At 39.4% G+C, this 22,018-nt stretch overlaps 1 protein-coding gene across 34 annotated transcripts in view; it reads left to right on the top strand.

Moving 5' to 3' along the window:
- TNS3 (tensin 3) overlaps nucleotides 1–22,018 on the top strand; it is a 251,975-nt gene that overhangs the window by 181,943 nt on the left and 48,014 nt on the right. For 33 of the 34 annotated variants that reach the window (XM_086843708.1, XM_086843703.1, XM_086843694.1 and 30 more), the window contains 5 exons: nucleotides 1,390–1,467; nucleotides 4,482–4,650; nucleotides 5,632–5,700; nucleotides 5,842–5,868; nucleotides 6,822–10,078. In XM_086843708.1, the coding sequence (XP_086699834.1) occupies nucleotides 1,390–1,467; nucleotides 4,482–4,650; nucleotides 5,632–5,700; nucleotides 5,842–5,868; nucleotides 6,822–6,966 (488 nt within the window). In that variant the 3' untranslated portion in view covers nucleotides 6,967–10,078. Of the gene's footprint in view, nucleotides 1–1,389; nucleotides 1,468–4,481; nucleotides 4,651–5,631; nucleotides 5,701–5,841; nucleotides 5,869–6,821; nucleotides 10,079–22,018 lie in introns of those variants that run through there. The other variant, XM_086843893.1, reaches the window with a different exon arrangement.

The following is a 22,018-nucleotide window of genomic DNA, read 5'->3' as shown; positions in this document are numbered from 1 at the left end:
ACCACTCATTCAGATCTGGATAGCAAAAGGCCGAGTAGATAAAGAGTAGATGATGCCCTGAGTGTGACACTGGCAGGAAGAGTGTAGCAACTTGCACAGGTTCAGATATTGTTAAAGTAAATGATCAAAAAGCCTATGTTGCTTCATGGGATTATGATTCTAATTTTGTTTATGCTAATTTCATAAACCTTTCTAAGATAAAAACCAGAATGCTCATACTTGTCCAGTAATTCAGTTGTCTGATATTATCCCACATGAAGTTAACCCAAGACACTTTGCTGAATTATTAAATGTTCTAGTGGTTTGTGACTTTAAAGGGTTTTTTGAACCCTTTAAACTTTTGTTACAGACTCTATGTTAATGTACAAAAATAGCATTTGATTTATGTGAATACATCAATGAAATCATTTTAGCACAAAAATATGCTTTGGAAGGTGTGAACAAGAGATCTTATGCATTTATATGGCAAAACAGCATGGTGGTTGGCTTTTATCCCCACACCTAACATGGAAAACTTACTCTGTTCTTCCAGAGGTACAGGACTGGAACATTGCCTTGTCTTGAATAAACATACCACAGTGAAATTTTATTTTGGATTTATTTTTTAATCTGATTTGATCATGCATTTTAAGATGGTCTTCTGTAGTTAATGACAGGATACAGTGCCTGGAGTATTTAAAATGTTTGGACAGCTGTAATTCTAGCTGTATGAATAGAATACAAACTGTATTACGGCTCTCTTCCTCATTTGATTATATTCCAAGACTGCATGCCTCATGCTAAATGCAGCAGTTAAGTGAAATCTTTTTACATGCATTTATATACCTGAAATAACATGTTAGTGAACAGTTTTCTTACTACTTCTAACAATCAGTTGGAAGGCAGATGTTCCACTTCTGTCTTAGTGGTTCAGATGGGGTTTTTTTCAACTTAAGAAGAAAGTTGTGTTGTTGTTGAGAAAGTTGTCATCCCCTGAATCAAAATACAATTAATTGATTTCATCATGGTAACATAAAGCCCTTCTGTATAAATTAGTGTAAATTATAAAAATCGAATGAGATCATTAAAATCACACTGTAGTGAGGAAATATAGCTCTAAGTATTGTCTTAATGTGAGTCCCTCCAGCATATGCCTGTGTTATATCTTTTATTGTCAGGAAATAAAGATTAAGCATCCCGCTAGCAGTGCTTGAGGCAAAAAAAAAAACTGATGCAGCACAAAACCTACATAAATGATTATAATTGCAGATAAAAGGTGGTTTCATGTTTTTGGCCAAAACTGTCCAGTAGATGAGAACACAGTTACAAGTGCTAATTTCATACATGACTGTGGACTTCGATTTGTTGATCAAGTCCATACAAGACACGGACAGTGTTTTCTCTTTGCAGATCCCTTGGAGGAGATAGCAGAAACTTCTCCACAAACTGCTGCAAACTCAGCTGCGGAGCTTCTCAAACAGGGTGCAGGTCTGTTGAACTTTTATCCTTGTTTTTGACTCTTACCAAAGTTTGTATCTTACAGGTTAGGAGAAGCTGAAGCTTAGACTGTATTAAAGGACACATAAAAGTAGCAGTTAAATTTATTGTGCTGGGTAGAAGTGTAAAGGGCACAATGAGCATATGTACCAGGTTTTCTCTGTTTTCTGCAAGCAGCTCCTACGTTCTATAACCCTGTGTTTGGTTTCCAGTCATGTGTCTCATGAGAATATGAGGCATACGTAGGTTACTTCAAGCATGGCAATTTTTAAACAGGACACTGACATTACTTTCGTAACTGATAAACTTTGAGAGGATATTTTCAGCCTGTGGTTGCTGAGGTTCAAGAACTATGTATGAGGTCTGCAAAAGCCACCTAAGGAAGGTGTTCAGTTAGGGTTAAGTTCTCATCAGAGGGGTTAACAATACCACTGCAAAAATGCTTACTGTTGCATCAATCTGAAAAGAAATATTAAAGATCAGTTCCCCTTTTTTAACCTGTTTTGTTGTTTTTAAACAAGGATTTGGAACCAAAATAGATGAATTAACTGTGATAAGTTCTCAGAGGGTTTCTTTTTAGCCTTGATATGTAAGGGGTCCCTTTCTAGACACAGAAGCATTCAAGTTGTGGAGTTCAACACTGAAGTGCAGACTCAAAAACATGTAAACTGAGTCCTTTCAAAGAAACTTTAAAGTGGATACACTTTCTTCCTGCCCTTCTATACCCATACTTCTCTCACTCCACAAGCAAAATATTATGTGTTTTCCTAGAATGATTAGTTTTTTATAGCTGCCTGAAAAACCTAATGAGCATTTCTAGGTTCTAAGTGCTGAAGCTGACTAGAAATCCTTTGCTTCTTAGACGCTGACAACTGAAGACTAGAGACCATGCAGATAAGAGGCTTTTCCCTAGAATATACTTTGCTTTATTAATCTTCCCATTCAGCAACAAAATTTTCTGCCCAAATAAATTAGTTCTTAATTTCTCTTTACATTGATACAGTTAAGAAACTTAAGCATTCTGAGAAAAGGACACTTGCAGTATAAAAGCAGCATTGTTAAGCTGGTGCTGGTGGCACCGACGTGCTCCAAAATGTTACCTGTGAAAGACAAGAGTAGCAGCATTGCAGGGTGGCTGCACTGAACGAAAGGTCTTCCTTTTGTTCCAGCTTGGAGTATTGTTCTTCTCCGGGATTACTGTTCTCAATATCTTGTCAGACCATGCATGATGTTCTTAAATGAGAAATCTTTCAGTGTTTCTTGTTACCTTTCCTCTCCTTTTTAAGCTGACACATTTTCACTTTGCAACACTTCAGTAAAAGTTTCCATTTATTATTTCCTGTGCTACAGAAGCAAAAGAATCTACAGTATTGAGTAGCTGCTGTTTGAGCTATCACTTTGAGGGCAATAAAGATAAAATACTTGGAAATTTCATTTAGAAACTAAATCTCAGTCTGTTGACAGCAATGCAGTGTGTGGCAGAAGAGGAATGGATTCTGATCTGTGTGGCTGTGAAAGAAGGGAAGCTTCCTATTCTGAGGAAAGACCCACAGGATAGTGAAGAGCTTTAGATCTGTACCAACCATACGCAGTAATGAGGGGAGAAGAAGAGAGCTTCTGGTTTGGAACGTTAATTACAGTTTTGGGTTGCTACTCATCATCTGAGGTCCCTCTGTGCATGAATTGTAATTGATTCATGCAGAAGTTACTGAAAATTTCACAGCAATGCACAAATATATTTTATAAATGTTACACTTGCAAATCAAATAAATGAAGTCTCAGGATCTCTTCTTTCACTGATGGACTCCAGAGCTTGAAGTAACTGGGCTGATCGTTATGCTGGAACCAATCTTAGGCTTATGCAGTTTTTAACTGTATGATTTCTTGGTTGTTTTGAAAGTGCCCGTGTCTAGCTCAGTAATTTTATGTAGATAGTCACAGGAGAAATCTTAAGACAGATTACAGAATAGCTAAATAAAAAGAGAAACTTTTAGATTTAATTATATCTTTTCTTCCCTAGTAATGTTGGCAAACCAAGTGAAACTGCTATACAAATGAAATGTAACCATGGCAATTTGTATGTGTCAACTGACAGAGTGGTAAATTTTGTCCTGGATACCTACACAAGTGTTTTTACCAAACACAAAATCTCTTGGTGATAGTGTTTAGCTATGGATGTGCATAATCATTCTTGCTTGTTCTTAATTTGTTTATAAATTTGACTTTATAGCACAGTCCCATAATAAGCATGTGAATAATTCTATTAATTATATATAATAGTTCATACTTCAGATTGCACTGTACTATGTAATATTTTACAGTAGTATGGTACTACTATATAATGCTATACAATATTAATACATATTTTCCTAGTGCTCACTGCAAATTTGATAGGAAACCATGTAAAAAAAGTAACTGGTAGCCCTAGAAGCCAGTGAGCATCTGTTTTTTAGAGGTATTTCAGAAGTTGCTAATAGTATCTCTAGAAGAAGAACAGTACTTCTAGAAGTAAGTGCATGCTGAAATAAAGAAAAGGCCTAAAAATATATGTCAACAATTTTTATCAGTGTGGAAGTTTTACTTGTGCTGAAATAATTAAACATACAGAACACTGTGGAATTAATGAGAAATGAGCATAGAAATAACCATTAGTTCTTTTTGGTGTGTAAACATTCTTGTCTTGCCAATCAAGTGAATGGTTTCCCTTGAATATAGTTCAGATATTTGAAACTGTAGAACATGTGAATGTATGTTGCAAATGTGTACTTTCTTACTGGCTGATGTATTTGAACTTAAAAGCAAAATATCCCCATTCTTTCAGGAATGCCTTTGCTCCAGCACTATCTACAAGTGTACTCTCTGGTGCTGCCTTGTATTTATTGAAATTTCAGGGTATCTATGGGTAATAGATAAATATAGTCATTTGGTTTAGCATAAAAGTATTAAAACCAAAGGGAGAGGAAAAAGCCTATGACTTCTCAAAATTTTTCCCTCTTTCATTACAGCTTGTAACGTTTGGTACCTGAATTCTGTGGAGATGGAGTCACTCACAGGCTACCAGGCAGTACAGAAAGCCTTGAGCCTGACACTGATGCAAGATCCTTCTCCTGTCTCAACTGTTGTCCATTTCAAGGTGTCTGCTCAGGGAATCACACTGACAGATAATCAAAGAAAGTAAGCAAAAGAAGGATGGGAGAGAATATTTGTCCCTGTCCCTGTCAGGTGTTGGCCACTGTTAATTTGACGTTCCTAGTTACATTTTGTAATCTCTTTCTCAGAGGATAGTAGAATTATAGGATTGATGGTGATTGTGTTAAGATGGCTGCAGTACAGGAAAATGTATTTTTTAAGCTGTGGACTTTATTTCCACATGGTGTATTTTACTTTTGGAAGGTCACTTTAATATTACTTTTCTTTTGTTATTTCTTATAAAAAGGGAAAGTAATGGCTCTGCTAGCATTTGATACTGAATCTATACAGTGAAATCATTGATCTTCATGATGTTTTTGACCAGTATCACTGAACAGAGCTGATTTAAGCAGATGATTTGTATCTCCAGGATCTGAAACAGTGTTTTGAATAGCTTGTAAAAAACTGTAATAAAAAGTTAATTTATATTTACTTTGTTGTAAGTGCTAGTTAGGGTACCAGAAACTCTTTCAATTAGAAAAAATTACAATAACAAAGGAAGGACAACAGGAATTCATTATAGGTTAAAAAAAGAAGTGCCAGACTTCTTCATTCCGTGGGGTTTGCAATCATTTGTAGCAGATCACAGAACCTTTACCTTAATTGTAATGCCTAGGAGTGTGAATATTTTGAAACATAATATTATCAAATTATTCACAGGTTCCACAAAGTTGTCAGTCCCACTAAAATAGTATCTAAATGGCCAGTTTTTAGAAAAAATACTTTTCATACTCTTAGCTTGAGAATCAGTTTTCCTTTAGTTCAAAAACTTGATGTTACTGTTTTAAATGCTTATTTATTGCGCTGGAGCAGTTCAGGTGGCTTTCAGAGTCACTCAGAGGTAGCAAAGAATATTGTTTGTATTAAAATAAGACTAAATATAATTTATTTTTTAGATTAGTTTATTGTTTAGAATTGTAAACATCTTTATTGTTTTTGAAATTTGTTTTATTTCTTCCTATCCAGACTCTTTTTTCGGCGACATTATTCAGTCAACACCGTTATTTTCTGTGCCTTGGATCCACAGGACAGAAAGTAAGTATGACAAGCAGTATTTTTTATACGTTATTTGTATTATTTTACAAAAAACCCCAAACCAAAAAAAAGCAAAACTAACATAGGTTTAATTTTCATTTCTCCATTCTGTGTTTTTTTACTGCTTTCTTAATGGACAAGGTGGATGAAAGATGGCCTTTCTGCAAAGTAAGTGGAGTCTCTTTTGAATGTTTTAGGAATATCATTAAAGTGATCAGTTCCTTGATGTTCTAAATTACTTTTGTCTGAGTTGTAGAAGGGAAAGTGGTTGTTCAGAGACAAAAGCCTCTCAGCCCTCTGTAATTATACATTGGTTACTTCATCTACACCTCTTCAAGCTGAGTCTTAATTATGTGGTGTGGTGGTGGGATGGAGCCAGACCTAGCATGGTTTATTTAGATTGCAGAACTGTGCTTTGACTGTGGTTTCAGACATTAGAGATATCTGCCTGCCTCTCAGTTTTGTGTTCCACCTGGCCAGCAAGACTTAACACAAACTTGTCCCACTAAGACTGATAGCTTTAAAAAAATCCCTCCCTTGGTACATAAATGAAAACACTCCTAGTAATACTAGTGTGTGGCATAAATACATGATTACCTGTGGATTGCAAAGTGTTTTCTGTTGAAGGCAGACGTTGTTGTCACTCTTTAATCAAAAGAAATAACTTAGAGAGGCTCAGCACTTGTTTCTGGAAAGGAACAGGAAATAGATAGCTTAAATCCTTTGTCCAATACTCTGTCCACCAAGATGTGTGGCCCTCAAAATCCTCTCTTTGGGCAATCCCTGACATACCACAGTACATGCCCCCCAAACTAGGCAAGAGAACAGCAGTATCGGATCAGGTTAAATATATCTCCAGGGTCAGCAGCGTGTCTCTAACAGCAAACAGTACAGGATGCCATATGGACAGGATAGAAGGAAGGGGATAGTCTCCTCTGATTCTCTTGTGAGTTGGCTGGTCCATTTGGGCTGATGTGTTTAGCAGTCACATGGAACCTTGTTCATCAGAACACTGAAGTCTGCCATATGTGCTTGGTTTCTGCAGTATTGTTTCTGTTTTATGAAGTGAGGCAATGCCTATCTGTCAGTTCTCTGACATACTGTGATTGCTGCCCTTGCAGAGTGTTTGGGTTCATTGCCAGGAAGCAAGGCAGTGCCACAGACAACGTATGCCACCTCTTTGCGGAACATGATCCAGAGCAACCTGCCAGTGCCATTGTAAACTTTGTATCAAAGGTCATGATTGGATCCCAGAAGAAGATCTGATGCCTTTCCATCCTTGATTCAGAGCTCTTTGCTGACTTCACCAAAGGAAATCACTGTGAGAGGGAGAAAGGCTATTCAGCAACAATATCTGAGTATTGTCATTCCCAGTAAGGAAAGCGGAGGATGATCTGTGTATTGTGTTTGCAAGAGCTCAGGCTTTTATTTCAAGATGCCTCACAAAACATTATTTCTTTGTTTTTATATCAGAGGACAAAACAAAGGAAGCTGCATGCCACCCAAAGCAATGTAGCCCTTACCTGAATGAAGCATAAATGAAGAACTTTTATACTGATGGGTTTCTAATATATCTTCCTATGCTGTTTCTCATAATTTATTGTAGCAGAAATACTTTACTAGATTGCGCTACTTTTTTTTTTCAGAAAGTGTTTTGTAAAACCTCCACAAAGGCACTTGCCATGGTTGCATCAATGGTAGTTATAGGCCTTTCAAATGTGCTTTTAGGAGAGTGATCGTGTGAGGAAAACTATTTGCTCTTCCCTATGTCTTTGTGATCAGTGATGAGAACTGAATGGAGAAAGTGGAAGATGTATGTGAAGAGAAGGTTTGTGCAAGCTGTTTTCTGGGAAGAAAGGAGTGGCAGTGTGGAATATTCAGGATGATTGCTCTGCATTTAGTGTTAGACTGAGCTGTTTTAGTTTGAAAATTTTTCAGTAGAGCAGAAGTGGAAGAACAAAAAATAAGTGTGAAAACCTGTTCTATAATTAGGGCATTTTTGTATATTTTTTTTAATACAGAGAACTAAACAGGGAAGATTACGCATTTTAGTAATTACAGGATAAAAATGAGGGAAAAGCAAAGAGGAAGATTGTATAATTTATGCATTTTTACCCATGACAAATTATTTATAGCGGATCTCAGATCTTGGTATGTTATAGAGATAATTCTTAAACTAGATCATTATTGAGCTTTACCTCTAGCACTGTTTTGTGTAAGTGTGTGTGTAGTCTGTGCCTGGCTAGAGACAATAGTCTGGTAGTTTGTCTTTTCTTTTACAGACACTTCCCATTTCCTTTTTCTGCAATACTGTTTCATTCCCCTACATAATATGAAATTATGTTTATGGATTCTTTTACTCCATTATTTTGCTAGAGTTTTGAGGATTTGTTTTACTTTTTTTTTTTTTTTTTTTTTTTTTTAATCTGTAGGAACTATATTTGATTTGTTATTCCTTAAGGAATATGAAAGTGGATGGAATTTATTTTGTTACTTTTTCCCATTTCTTGAGAGCTTTTATGTCATGATTTCTGCATCTATCACACTTGTACATGTCTCTATCTTTCTTAACACATTGATATTTGAAATGCATAAGAAAGGGCTATTTAGCTTTGTAAAAAATTGATGCAGTGGGTTACAGTGGAAGCCTGTACAAGGAGAATAAGCCACTGAGATCTCCTGTGTAGTTCCCATTCACTCAAAAACCAGACCCCTGTATGAGAACTGATGGTTATAATGTGACTTTAGTGTGGCAAGTGCTGAAAAATTCCGTGCTTCTTTCTTTCTTTCATATGTGGCCATCAACATCATATTAATAACCTGAGGAATAAAATAACATTCTGTATTTTGCATGTTGATATGCGAGCCACTTTATCCACTTGTAGATTTTAATCCCTTTATTCACCAAATAGATCTACATTTTTCCTGTATAAAATATGGGGTATTTTTAACAGCTCTTTTTGTATTTCCTGAAGTATTAGGACTGGGTTAAACCTTATCCAGTGACCATAGCTGAAGTGTTACCAAATTATTTGTGTAGCTACCAATTTTCTGTAAATAACCTTATGCTTTTTAAAAGGAAGGTAATGAGGAAGAGAGAGAGAAGAAATATTTGAAGTTCAATGTATTTGGACCAGAAAGTGGTTTATTAGTAGCAGTGGGCATTGGATATCTGTAGAAGGGTGAAGCAATCCAAAGTGTGGAATTCAATAGCTACCATTGAAGCAACAAAGGCAAGTACCTCTGATTAGTAACATATAAATCTGTTATTTTGGCACAGAAGTATACTACTTAAACAGTGTTTATGTACCATCCAAAAAAAGAATGCAGTTCTTACTTCTAGGAGCTAGCTTTGCTCCTTTTATAAATTGTGAGAACAAATTTTCTTTTAAGATTCTTTTGGTGTACAAAGATTCCAGTTGCCTAATTTCATCACCCTGTTGGAGCCCAGAGAATTTCTTCAGCTGACATCTCAAGTAGATTTAAATCTCCATTAGGTTTTAATCTGATGTGTTGTAAGCATTGAAATGAGGATGATTTTTTTACTATATTTTTTCACTTCTGTAGATAATAAATTTTAGTGTGTCTTCTTAGACACTAAGTGTTGGCCTTTGGGCTGAAAATAAAATGTCTTTTTTTTCCCATATATTGACATTTCCGTTCAGGACCTTATTTTTTATTCCTTGTGCTTTCTCAAGGTCTGCTGAATTCAAAAGCATGAGGGATTGCATGCTGACACTCCTGGTGGTATTTTCTGGGAGTTTAGCTCTACTTGCTAAGTGGGAAAAAAGAAGTTACCCTGTTTCTAAGGGAGATTTTGAATTTTGCATTCCTTTGGATGGTATATTGCCATGTGCATTTGCTTTTTAATGAATTTAAAAATGTACAAAACAAGATAGTTCAGTATGTATCATTATGTAGTATGTGTAGAAAAATATTCATGGAACTTATGTGTTCATGGCAAATAAAAGATTAATCTTTATATAGCACTTTCTTTCAAGATTTTTGGTAGATGTGTATATGCAATTTCATAACTAATGGCAGCAAGTTGACACATATATTTAGCCAGACTCCTGTTAATGTGGTCAGTAAATATACTACTATAATCATACAGTGTTAAACTACAAAAATGCTAAAAGCCACATTTTTAATTAAATGGTTTCACTGTATCCAACAGTATCATGAAATATTTAATGTTTCTTTCTTGGTTTTTTCCTACTAGTGAAAATTTTCACTTTTTTCTTGAAACTGTAAAGAAGCATCTAAAGGTCTTCAGTATATAAATAAATGTTCTATAAATTCTTTTTGTAGTCATTTTCTATGCTCTTCAGATACCGCCTCTTTCAGATTATAATAAAATTACAAATGTGAAATTCCACCACACAGTGTCACAGGGCAGTCTGTTCTGAATGAAAGTTACCTTCTGACATTGAAATCAACTAATAAGCAAAACCTTCTTTGTGAATTAAGAATAATTTGGGTCCTGGGGTTTAGTGGTAAGAAATGTTTGAGATTTCTTTCAAGGACTTCACATGAGCCTGTGTTAGTGGTTGCAGTCAGTTAAAGCATATAATCTTTTCTAGTTAATTTGTGATTATAATGGTATAAAATTATCTATTGCCTGCATTACATATTTCAATGTAAGAAGGAAGAATATGATATCATTCTCAGAGATATTGTAACCATTTAACTGTGCCTCCACAGTGCTTACACTGGAAAATATTCCAAAGGGGGGTGAAAAATTTTATCCCTGGCTGAAACAGGTACAAAATCAGTGCATCAGACACACAGTGAAGGTTGTGTTATATACATGCTTTATCAGGATTATTGCTGAGTCTGATAAACTCTGGTATGTCATGCTTATGCCTTTTCTGTGAGGAATACACTGGCAGGAATTTTTCATTCAGTGTGCTTGACTGTCTCACTACAGGCCATTGTGAGGTTTATGCATGGTTGTAAAGTGTCTGTTATTCATGGAAAGTGTTGGTCTTTTATTAGAATGAATTATAATGTGGAACAGATGACAGGGATGCATTGCTGTGTCAAGAGTCCAGTCTCTCCTGTTAAACTCTTGTTCTTGCATGTGGCTGCCATTGTGTATGTGTGCTGCTGTTGGGTGCATTTTAAGGCTGCTCTGGAGTCTCTTTGCCCCACTGGAAGAAAATCTTCTTGCAGGATTCATCCTAGATATATTTACAACTAGTTTATATGCAGTTGTTCTTATGCCAGTGTTCTCCTTAGTATGAATAACTTCTCTCTGTTGAGATATTTTTAGCAGGAGATCTGCTCCCCCTGGTGACCCTCGGTCTTCTTTTGGCAAGGCTAAACAAGTCAGCACTTGGCCTTTATGCATTTTTGTGTTTGAAATACTGTTTTTGTCAGTTACGTAACTTCTTTGGACAGACGTTTAAGTATGCATCCAGACTCTTTATAAAAAGGGGCAGAAGCTGCTGCCGTGTAATTTTTTAAATGTTTGTGTTAGAAGACTCTTAGAACAAGAAAACTTGACCCACCAGATAGGTGGAGTAAATCCCTTATCTGCTTCTGCTCTTGATACCTAGAATTAAGGTTACAGTAGTGTAAACCGTATCAGGCAGGACAAAGGAAGTTACAAGGGCAAATAGCTAAAGAAGTTCTTAAAAGCCAAAGTCAGAAACAGGAAGCTTGCAGGAGACTTAGCACATCTGGCAAACTACCAAAAGGGCAAAGGGGAGCTTTTTAGAGAATTAAAGGATCTTGCTGAATAACTGAGAAGGGATTTGCATTCATGTCACTACAAGGGATATCAAACTGGAACTATTCCCTTCCTTTGAAGACATTTAGTGTCTCACAATGTACCAATATTTGGACCGGTTTTAATGTTTTATTATTTGCAGAATCACAGGGTGGTTGAGAATGGAAAGGACCTAAGGAGATCATCTAGTCCAACTCCATTGTTTAAAGAGCCATTTGCCCGAACATCTTGAATTCACCAGGGGTAGAATCTCCAGTCTCCCTGGTCAATCAGTGGTAGTTCTTAAGTCACCTCACAGTGTTTCTTGATATTTAGAGGTAACCTCCTGAGTTTCAGTCTGTGCAAATCACCTCTTGCCTTGTTATGGGGAAACTCTGTAAGGAGCCTGGCGCTCTCCCTGTATTTATACACATTGATGAGCTGCCCCTGAGCTGCCTTTGCCAGGCTGCACAGCTTCCACAGGTTCAGTTTTATGTCATTGACAAACTCACTGAGGGTACACTCTTCCTGATCATCCATCCAGATCATTGATTAACATGTTATAAAGGACTGGACCCAGTATGAAGCCCTGGGGTAGACCACTAGTTACTGGCCTCCAACTAGACCTTGTGCTTTCACAGCGCTGTCAGTGCTCAGCTATGCAGGCAGTTTTCAATCCGCTTTACTGTCTGCCCATCTAGCTACACTGACAGCTTGTCTTTGAGGATGTTATCCAAGACAGTGTCAAAGGCTATACTGAAGTCCAGGAAGGCAATATCTACTGGTTTCCCTTGAGCCAAGCCAGTCATTTCACCACAGAAGATTGATCAGCAATGACTTCCTCTTAATGAAGTTATGCTGACTCCATGGATGTAGTCAGAGGGCTGGAGCACCTCTTCTGTGAAGACAGGCTGAGTGAGTTTGGATGCTTTAGCCTAATAAAAGTGAAGGCTCCAGGGAGACCACAGCCTTCCAGTACTTAAAGAAGTCCTACAGAAGATGAGGAGGGACTCTATCAGGCAGTGTAGATGATGGGTAGCAGGGTAATGGTTTTAAACTGAAAGAGGGTAAGTTTAGAAAAGGAAATTCTTTGAGTCAAAGGGTGGTGAGGCGTTGGAACAGGTTGCCCAGAGAAGCTGTGGATGCCCCATCCCTATCTACAACCATTTGTATCCAGTCTAATTTAATCTAACTTTTGGATTTTTTTTTGTTGCCACCTGTATTATATACAAGTCATGATTTGTTTGTAAAGTAGATGGCAGCTATGAAAAAAACCACGGAATAACGAATTTGGATGAAATGCTCTATGGATGGGGGATCAAGATATGGGATGGAATTAGCCCAGGAGACCTGCATGCTTGTGTTTAATGCAGTAGAATGATCCAATTTTAAAAATATACAGAACTATGTTGATTGAAGTACTAGTTTCAAGCCTTTCTGTTTGCAAGCTAATGTGAAACTCACACTGAAGCGCGTGGTAATTGTTTATACTTAGTATATGTGAGTGATGAGAGGAGGCCCTCAGATTTCAGCAGGAAGTTTCACAGCACACAGATTTCTCCCTACATATGAAAACAGTTAAAATTCATTCTTATAACTTAGTTCTACAGCAAACTTGGAGTCATATTTTCATTTATAAGCATGTTTTGCTCCAACTGACAAAAACACAACAATCCCTGAAAGTAACTACTAGATTAAATAATTTTCCTTGTTGGAGCACTCAACTTTTGACCACTTCAGTCTCTTTCCATAACAAGTACCAGGTACCAGGTATTTGAAATAGCATGTAGGAGTTTGTTAAGGATTTTTATGAGGAAATGTGGCTTAACACGTCAGTATGTTTTGTCACAAGTCAGAGAAAAAATCCCTAAAGGTGGTATTGATTATGTAGTGGCATGACTACAGTATATGGTATATACATGTGCTGAAATCTGTTCTTGTCAAATATATATTTGATTTCACACCAGTTGGAGAACATCCACATTTTATATTTTTTCTGTATTACTTCTTACATGGGATCCATCCGTACCTGTTTTGCAGCAAAAATGGAATAAAAATAGTGTCCTAAGGTGACTATGATGCTTGTATCCCCAGTTGTCTGTTTTGTTTATGCTGAATATTAAGTTCTGCACCTTTAGGACTGGTTCCGAGAGCAGGGAAGAGAAGTGTGCAGTTTGTTTTCAGAAACTGCACCTGCCCCCCCGGATTCCTGCTCCTGGACTGTGTTGTCTGCAGAAGGGACAGTGGGATAGAGCTCTCCTTTGCTTTTAATTAGTTTATAGCTAGCTGAGGCAGAGAAGTTCCCCACACTGTGGCTTTTATTTTTCTTGGAACTGATTGGCCCTGCTCTGTACTGAAAACCCAGAAAAACACCAGGAGCTCACACCTGTAGCCTACCAGGGCCTAGGACACGGCATTTTCCAGTGCAGGAAAGACTGATAAGACACAGAGTGAGCCAAGCTGCACCTCATGAAGAGGACTTTCTGAATTTGCCATCTCTTCAGAACAGTGAGACGTTTTATTGTTTAATATTAGTAATTTTTTATGTTTGTGGATGCTTTGCTTGCTAAATAAACAGGTTTTTTTCACTTTTCTCCAAGGAAATCTTTTCCTGAACCAGTATGGGGAGGGGCCGTTTGAATCTGCTGTCTAGAGGGACCCCTTTGGGAGTTTCCTCCCAAATTTGCCCTAAACCAGGACAGATGCTTTTTTGGCACTCAACATGGGGCTCGAGAAAGTGGAAAAAACCTGTACTGATTGCATTTTGGTTTCACTTACGCAGTATTGGGATAAAGTAGTCAGTAGCCATGTTGCTTGAATTCATGATGTCTCTCTGGGTGGAGGCCTTCATTGCCCTAACATGTAGCTTTTACAGAAGAGGGGCACGGATTAGAATCGCTATTGTGCTGGGTGTGGTGATAATGACTTACAGGGAGTTTACAAAGGTACTGGAGTTTGTTCAATATATGTATGCTTAAGGTTTCTTCATCCTACCCTGCCCTGTCCTAATTCCAGTAGCATGTTTTGGGGGTTTGTTAGTAATTGCACTCAGTTTGTTAGAGGAGGATCAGATTAAGCTTTTCAGCCTTTCCTTTCCTCCTTCTCCTTTGAATCTGTTAATTCACTTTTTACAAATGTTCAGTTCCCCCTGAATGTTAAAGAGATCACTTTCCTAGTAGTTTATCTGGTAAACTTCCTCTATATAGTCTACGGTGTGTCTAGAGTAAGGGCTGGTATATCCAAAAGAGCTGATGAAACCCCTGATGCAGGAGTAGACCCAGCCATGGAAAATCCTGAGTAGCGTGGAGAATGGGAGGATATGGGCCAAACCCTGAAAAACTTTGCTGACCCTCTAGCCTGAGACTTTCCGTGTAAACAAATACAGAACCCGGCTGAAGTGGGGCAATACCCAAGAGAAAAGTGCCATGATGATTCCAGTGAGAAAAAGCTCATTACAATAAGCTGGGCCCTGACATATGCTTATAGTACACTTCTAAATACTGCAGGACAGCAGATAGAGGCAGGGGGCAAGAAAACAAATCAGTGTCCTAGGGTGACTTTATGATGTTTGTATCCCAGTCACTCAGGCTGCAGCCAACACCCCAATCACTCAGGTTGTAGCTAAACCAGACACTGAGCCTTAGCCACTGGCAGTCACTACCACAGGAAAGAAGCACAAAACCAAAACCAGTTGGCCTGTGGACAATGATAATCTGGGAAAAACCCTCAAAGCCAACTCCAGCAGCTGACTCAAAATCAGAAATCACTGTTGAGTCCTTTTCCCTGAAGGACCTTTGTGGCCTAAGAAAGGATTACACTTGACAACCTAATGGGTCTATAATTAGTTGGTTGGTCTGTCTTTAGGACGCTGCAGGTGAGGCTGCAGTTCTGGACGGCACTGAAGCAAGGTATTTGGGATCCCTGTCACATGATCCAGTTACCAACCAAGGAATGATGAGGGGGCTAACCCTCACAGTCTTTGGTCTTGGGAAGTCACAGGTCTTGAGAAGAGTGGCACAAAGATATCTGTGTGCAGATGATCTCTATATCCAACAAACCCAGTGTAGAACCATAGAACAAATGATTCAATGCTTGAGAGAAATGGTGGTGACAAAGACTCTCTTCTTGGATGACGTAACAACTAAAAATCCAGACTTGGTACCGTGTATACACTGTATATCCGTGATGTGGCGAAAGTACAATTTAGGCCACAGGAATACACTTCTGCTTTAGCGATAATGAAGCGGGATGACAGAGAGGAGACTGTGCTTGATATGGCAAAGAAGCTCTGAGCATATGCAGATACCATGCATGGCCCAAAAATTGCAGCTGTGGAAACATGTCTGCAGAAATTAGAAAATGGAGGAAAATCACCAGAAACTCAGGAGATTAGAGAGGGCTTTCTCCAAATCTTGGCAATACAGATCAAAAGTTCTGGTACCAAACACAGACGTTCCCCACACAGGGAAAGTACACCCCACAAGGTAAGCTGTGGTTTTTCCTGCATGATTGTGACAAAAACATGAAGAAATGGGATAGAAAAACCATTGCTGCTCTGGCACAATGGGTGCTTGAATTGAAGGAAGGCAAAACTCAGAGGAAGTTTCACCAAAAAGAAAGCAACTCCAATTGTCTGTAGCCAAACTGCCAAATATGATGATATATCAGATCCCCTTGAAGAAACCTCTAAGACATACACCAGGAATAAAAAGATAATCAGGCTTAGAGGAGCCCTGCCTCTAGCCAAGTAGATGCTAAAGAAAACCGTGTCTTTTAGACAGTGTCAATTTGTTGGCTTGACACATCAGAACCACAAAAATATGAGGCCTTGGTTGACACTGGTGTGCAGTGCCAATTAATCCCATCAAGACATGTGGGGTCAGAATCTGTTTCTATTGTTGGCATAACGGGGGAATCATAAAATTTGACTTCAGTAAAAGGCAGCTATGAAAAATGTGAACCTAACCAGAAAAGAAAGAAAGAAACACTGTAGTATGACTGGCCCAGAGGCCCCAAGCATTTTGGGCATAGACTTCCTCCAAAGTGAGTATTTCAAAGACCCAAAGGGACTCAGGTGGGCATTTGGGATAACAGCTGTAGAGAAAGAGGGCGTTAAGCAGTTGAGCACCTTGCCTGGACTATCAGAGAACCCATCTGCAGTAGGACTCCTGAAGGTGGAAGAACAATGAGTACCAATTGCCACTTTACAGTGCACCATCAGCAGTATAGAACAACTCCAAATACTGTGATTCCCGTCCACAAGATGATCTGTGAGCTAGAAAGCCAAAGAGTAGTCAAAACCCACTCACCCTTCAAACGCCCCATTTGGCCTGTGTGTAAATCTGACAGAGAATGGAGATTGATTGTGGACTGTTGTGCTTTGAATGAAGTGACTCCACCGCTGAGCACTGCTGTGCCAGACATGTTGGAGCTCCAGTATGAGCTAGAGTCCAAGGCAGAAAATTAATATACCACTATTGACATTGCCAGTTCATTTTTCTCCATCCCTTTGGCAGCATAAAGCAAGCCTCAGTTTGCCTACATGTGGAGGGGAATGCAGTACACCTGGAACTGATTGCCCCAGAAGTGGAAACACAATCCTACCATCTGCCATGGACCAATCCAAACTGGACTAAAAAGAAAGTGAAGCTCCAAAACATCTGCAGTACATTGATGACATCATTGTGTGGGGGAACATGGCAGCAAAAGTGTTTGAAAAAGGAGAAAATGTCATTCAAATTCTCCTGAAAGTTGATTTCACCATCAAGAAAAACGAAGTTAAGGGACCTACTTGAAAGATCCAATTCCTGGGAGTGAAGTGGCAAGATGGACGGCATCAGATTCCTACCAGTATCATCAATAAAATCACAGCAATGTCTCCACCAGCCAACAGAAGTTCTTCAGGTTTAGGAACATACTTACTTTTAAAACTTATAGCTCAGCTTCTCATGTAATTAGCCATCTCTGAGACCTTTATGAGAATACAATGCAAAATGCAGTGAAAAAACTCAATAGAAATGCGCATTTTTTTTTGCCTTTTTGTCTTCTCCTAATCTGACCTCTTGCCAGCTGATGGAATGATTTGGACACAAAGCTGTACTGATGCAGCTTACAGTAGCACAGCCCTATGGAGGTTTCCTGAGCAGCTCTTCGGGAGCTGTTAATTTGTTTTTCTACTTTTTGGTTTGTACCTATTTGTGATGGACATCAGAGCAGCACAATGGGCAGCAGCAGGTGCAGGGGAAGGGACACACATGGAGAAGGCAGAGCTTGTCTGAACAGAGGTTGTTCTCCCCCAGTTGACCTTGGACATGCTTATTGGCATTGGCAATGCAAACAGTGAAAACCCCACACAGCCACTCTCTCACTCTCCTGCAGTAGGATGGGGGAGAGATTTGGAAGAGTGGAAGTGGGAAAACTCATGGGTTGAGTTGATAAAGACAGGTTAGTAGGTAAAGCAATAGCTGCATGAACAAGCAAAGTTAAACAAGGAATTCAGTATTTCACATGGTAAGACTGTTCTTCAGACAAGTTGTGCAGCTGTGGGATGAGTGGGTTTGTGGTGTGCTGGGTGAAGATCTGGCTGAAGGGCAGAGCTCAAGGGCTGCAGTGAGCAGGGCCACATCTGGCTGGTGACTGGTGACCAGAGGTGCTCCTCAGGGCTCCATTCCAGGGCCAGTTCTGTTCAATCTATCTCTCAGTGATCTGGATGCAGGCTTGAATGCACCATTAGCAAGTTTGCTGATGATTCCAAATTGAGAAGTGCTGTTGGCTGCTCCTGAGGGACAGGAGGCCTTGCAGAGGAATCTGGGTAGCTTGGAGCATTGGACAGTAAATAAAGGGATTAAATTAAACAAGTCCAAATGCACCTAGGATGGAGTAGCACTTGACACAAGTCTAAACTGGGTGAAGAGTGGCTGGACAGCTGCCTTGCAGGAAGGGGACTAGGATTGCTGATTCACAGCAGGCTCAATATAATGCAGCAGTGTGAGCCTGGGCAGCCCAGAGTGCAAACCATGTCCTGGCATGCATCAAACACAGTCAGTCTGAAGAGATGATTATCCTGCTGTGTTCACTGTTGGCATGGCCTCACAACTGGTTATTGTGTGAGATCCACCATTAAAAAGGATGTGAAAGTTCTTGAGTGCATCCAGAGGACAGCAACAAAGCTGGGGAAGGGTCTGGCAGGTAATTTCTCTGAGGAGCAGCTAAGGACACTGGGCTTATGTAGTTTGGAGAGTAGGAAGTTCAGGGGTGACTACATTGCTTGCTGCAATTACCTGAGGAGGGGTAGTGGAGACACAGGTGCTGATCTCTTCTCTCTGGTACATATGCCAGGAAATGGCTGAAAGTTGTGTCAGTCAGTAAAGTTTGGACTTGACATAAGGAAAAGGTTCTTTACCAAGATCATACCCTGTGGAACAGTCTTTCTGGAGAGCTGGTCATGCCTGACCTTGCCTTTCAGCATTTAAGTCATTTGGACACTGCCATTGATAATAAGCTTTAACCTTTGGTCAGCCCTGAAATGGTCAGGCAGCTGGACTGGATGATCAGTGTGGGTCCCTTCCAACCATAGTCTATTCTATTCCCATATGTGCATGAAACAGGCAAATAAGAAATGAACATGATCAAATTTCACCTTAGCATGATTAAATATTGTCTTATTGTTCTTATTGTTAATAGCAATTGTGAGTAGAAGCTGAAGTGTTTTGATGACCTCACATTGAATTTTTTGTACTTCAACTTTTTGTTGAAGTAAAATTTTCTCATTCAGAGGTGCCCATCATGATGTGAAGAATCTTTACCCCTTCACTTCACTCGAACAATATAAAAGATCTTTCAGTTCTCATTTGGGTTTCACTACAAGCAATGATCTAACATGAACTTCACTTGCTCCTGTTGATGAGACTACAACAGCATGTAGCTGGTTACTAAGTTGTGGTATACTTCAGGAGTTAGTGTCGCTAGAATACAACAGCTATTGTGCTCCCTATCTAGTAAGTTGTTTTATTTTTCATAGGCTAACTCACCAACAAAAAAGACTCAACCCTTCCTCCCATGCCAATCCTCCCAAACCCTAAGTGCTAGTGAAACATCCAGTCTATCATGTAAATTCTTTGCCACCTATGTACTGTTTAAATGGGCTAAACCCTGTTTGCCACAGATAAATTATACAGATGCTGTTTCACCACTGAAAACCTGAGTTTCTTCACAGTGAAGCCATCAGTACTGCTAAGCCTCTTGGACTTCTCTGAAGAGCTGGCCATCATTTGTTGGTTGTGGTTTTTTAAGACTTCAAGACCAGGAATCATCTGGGGGTTGCTGGCTCTGGCCTTGAAGGTTTGCTAGTGTTTACTTTTGCATCCTAGCAGTCATGCTTGCCATTTAGGCAAAGACCCCACAAGGACAAGGGCAGGCACCAAAGGTGAGGGGGGAGCTGGACAAGTGTCCCTCAGCATCAAGAATCATGCAAACACTTGACCAAATGGCTGATAGTGAGGCATGCTGTGTGCTGAGCAGCTGCTGAGTGGGGAGCAGTCCTCAAAGCATAACCTTGAATCATAAGCACTTCAGTGCTTGTTTGAAGGCAAAGCTTATCCAGGAAGACAGTAGAGTAAAAAAAAAAAAGCAGCTGCAGAGCTGAGAAATACTCCCAGTGCAGGCAGCTCAGTGAGCAGCTGCAGTGCAAACTGTGGGTTGTATCCTGGGAGGGGGGAAATGGCCCCTGGCTACCAGCCTGACCTGGCACTGGCTGTTTGCCTAACAACATGCCTAACAGGGCATGGATACCTGTGGCACCAGGCAGAGGGGTGTGTGGTATCTGTGGCAGTCACTAAGGGACTCTGTAGAACACAAATAAAGAAAGAGGGGGCTCCAGACCAGTTATCACAACCAAGAGGCACATGTAAGGGGCATGGAGTGTGTGTGAGGAACATGTTCAGAGATCACTGGGATACAAAAGCCCAGAGATCCTTTTGCTTGGGGTTCCTCCCCAGAGCCATCAGCTCCAGCTGTTGTGTTGCTGCTGCACCACGATTAAATGACTTGAAGGAACCCAACCTCTGGGACCCTGCTTCAGGAAACCTTGGGCTCAAGTGGTGAGGGAAACCTGTCTGACTATGGTTGTACTGACTGGCTGTGACTATGTAGGGAGTCAAGGGGGACACCTTTCTGCTTGCTGAAGCCACCTGCTGCAAAGGGGCTTCAGTCCCAGTAGTTCAGGTCTGGAGTGATGCAAACGTGACTGCTACAGTGACATCAGAATGGTCAGACATGACTGTTTCCTTAACTTACCTAATCCTCTGCAAAAAAAAACAGAACGGAGGAAATGAAGGAATTAATGTATGGGTTCAATTTCCACCCCCCCCCCCCCCCCCCCCCCCATCCTAAGAAGCTTGCATTAGCTTGTTATAGCACTCAGGAGGCTGTGTGAACTGGGGCAAATATTACTCTTGAGTGATACGCAGCTTAGAAAAACAAAATTAAGAAGTGGCTCACAAAACTGTACGGTTCCTGTTTGTGTGAACCCCGATCCTGCAGTCAGAGCCTGTAGGATTGCTATGGTAGTGGGTGAGATGGCTCTGCTTTAAGCATTGTTAGGATGGCATAGACACACGGTTAATTTTTTTTTCTATATTTTTTTTCTTACTCATGTCTAAAAAGGGAACAAACCAGAACAACCAGGGATGTGGTAGAGAGTTTTAAGATGCATTGGACAGCATTCTAGATAATCTCATCATAACTCCCATGAAAAAGGTTAGGCCAGATGACCTTCCAACCTGGTCTGTTCTAAGATTCCATGTTTTAAAACTCTAAAGCCCACTTGCATCTTCCTTGCAGGATTAAATTTGCCTAAGCTAAGGTGTGAGCTTAAATACTTTAGTTTGTTTGTAATAATCTCTGTGATGCTTTTATTGTGAAGCAAGAAAGCTGACATATATATATATGTTTATAAACCAGGAAATAGAATGCTTTTATTTGCTACTACCAAACTTGCTTATGTCTACTTGCCTGATTGCCAGCTATTTGAAGCCATGCTTCAATGACAAAGTCAATGAAGTCAACGATGATTTCAAGATGAAGTCATCTTTGGTGCCAGCCTCAGTATCTCTTCTTGCCAGTTTAATGTTCCCTGCATGAGGTATGCACATAACTCTAAAAGGAGCATTTGTGCAGTAAGATATGACTGTTGGCTTAACTAATGACTTGCTTGAATATATGAGGGAAAGCTGTCTGAACATCTTTAATACACATGCATATACATAAGTATCTGTCTTATTTATATGCACAGGTGTATATATATATAATATAAATTTCACTCTGTCAAAGATAATTAATTTTAATATATAATTTCTCTGCCATATCAGCAATCTTATATGCATATATTAATGTGTAATTTATATAGATATGTCTGTTTACCTGCTCAGTTTACCAGACTGTGCATACCTATTTCTGCTCTGGACATAGATTCCAATATCTCATTAAAAACTACGCTTAAAACTGAAAGACCTCTTTTCTGTAATTAGCAGCCGATTGTACTTCAGATTCTCCATCAGTGGCATGCTCATCAGTACTTAACAATGTGACACTGACAACACAGTTATT

The sequence above is a fragment of the Cyanistes caeruleus genome, chromosome 1 (genome assembly GCF_971803275.1).
Source record: "Cyanistes caeruleus chromosome 1, bCyaCae1.hap1.1, whole genome shotgun sequence".
Lineage (NCBI taxonomy): Eukaryota > Metazoa > Chordata > Aves > Passeriformes > Paridae > Cyanistes > Cyanistes caeruleus.
This window is presented reverse-complemented; position numbering and strand designations above follow the sequence as displayed.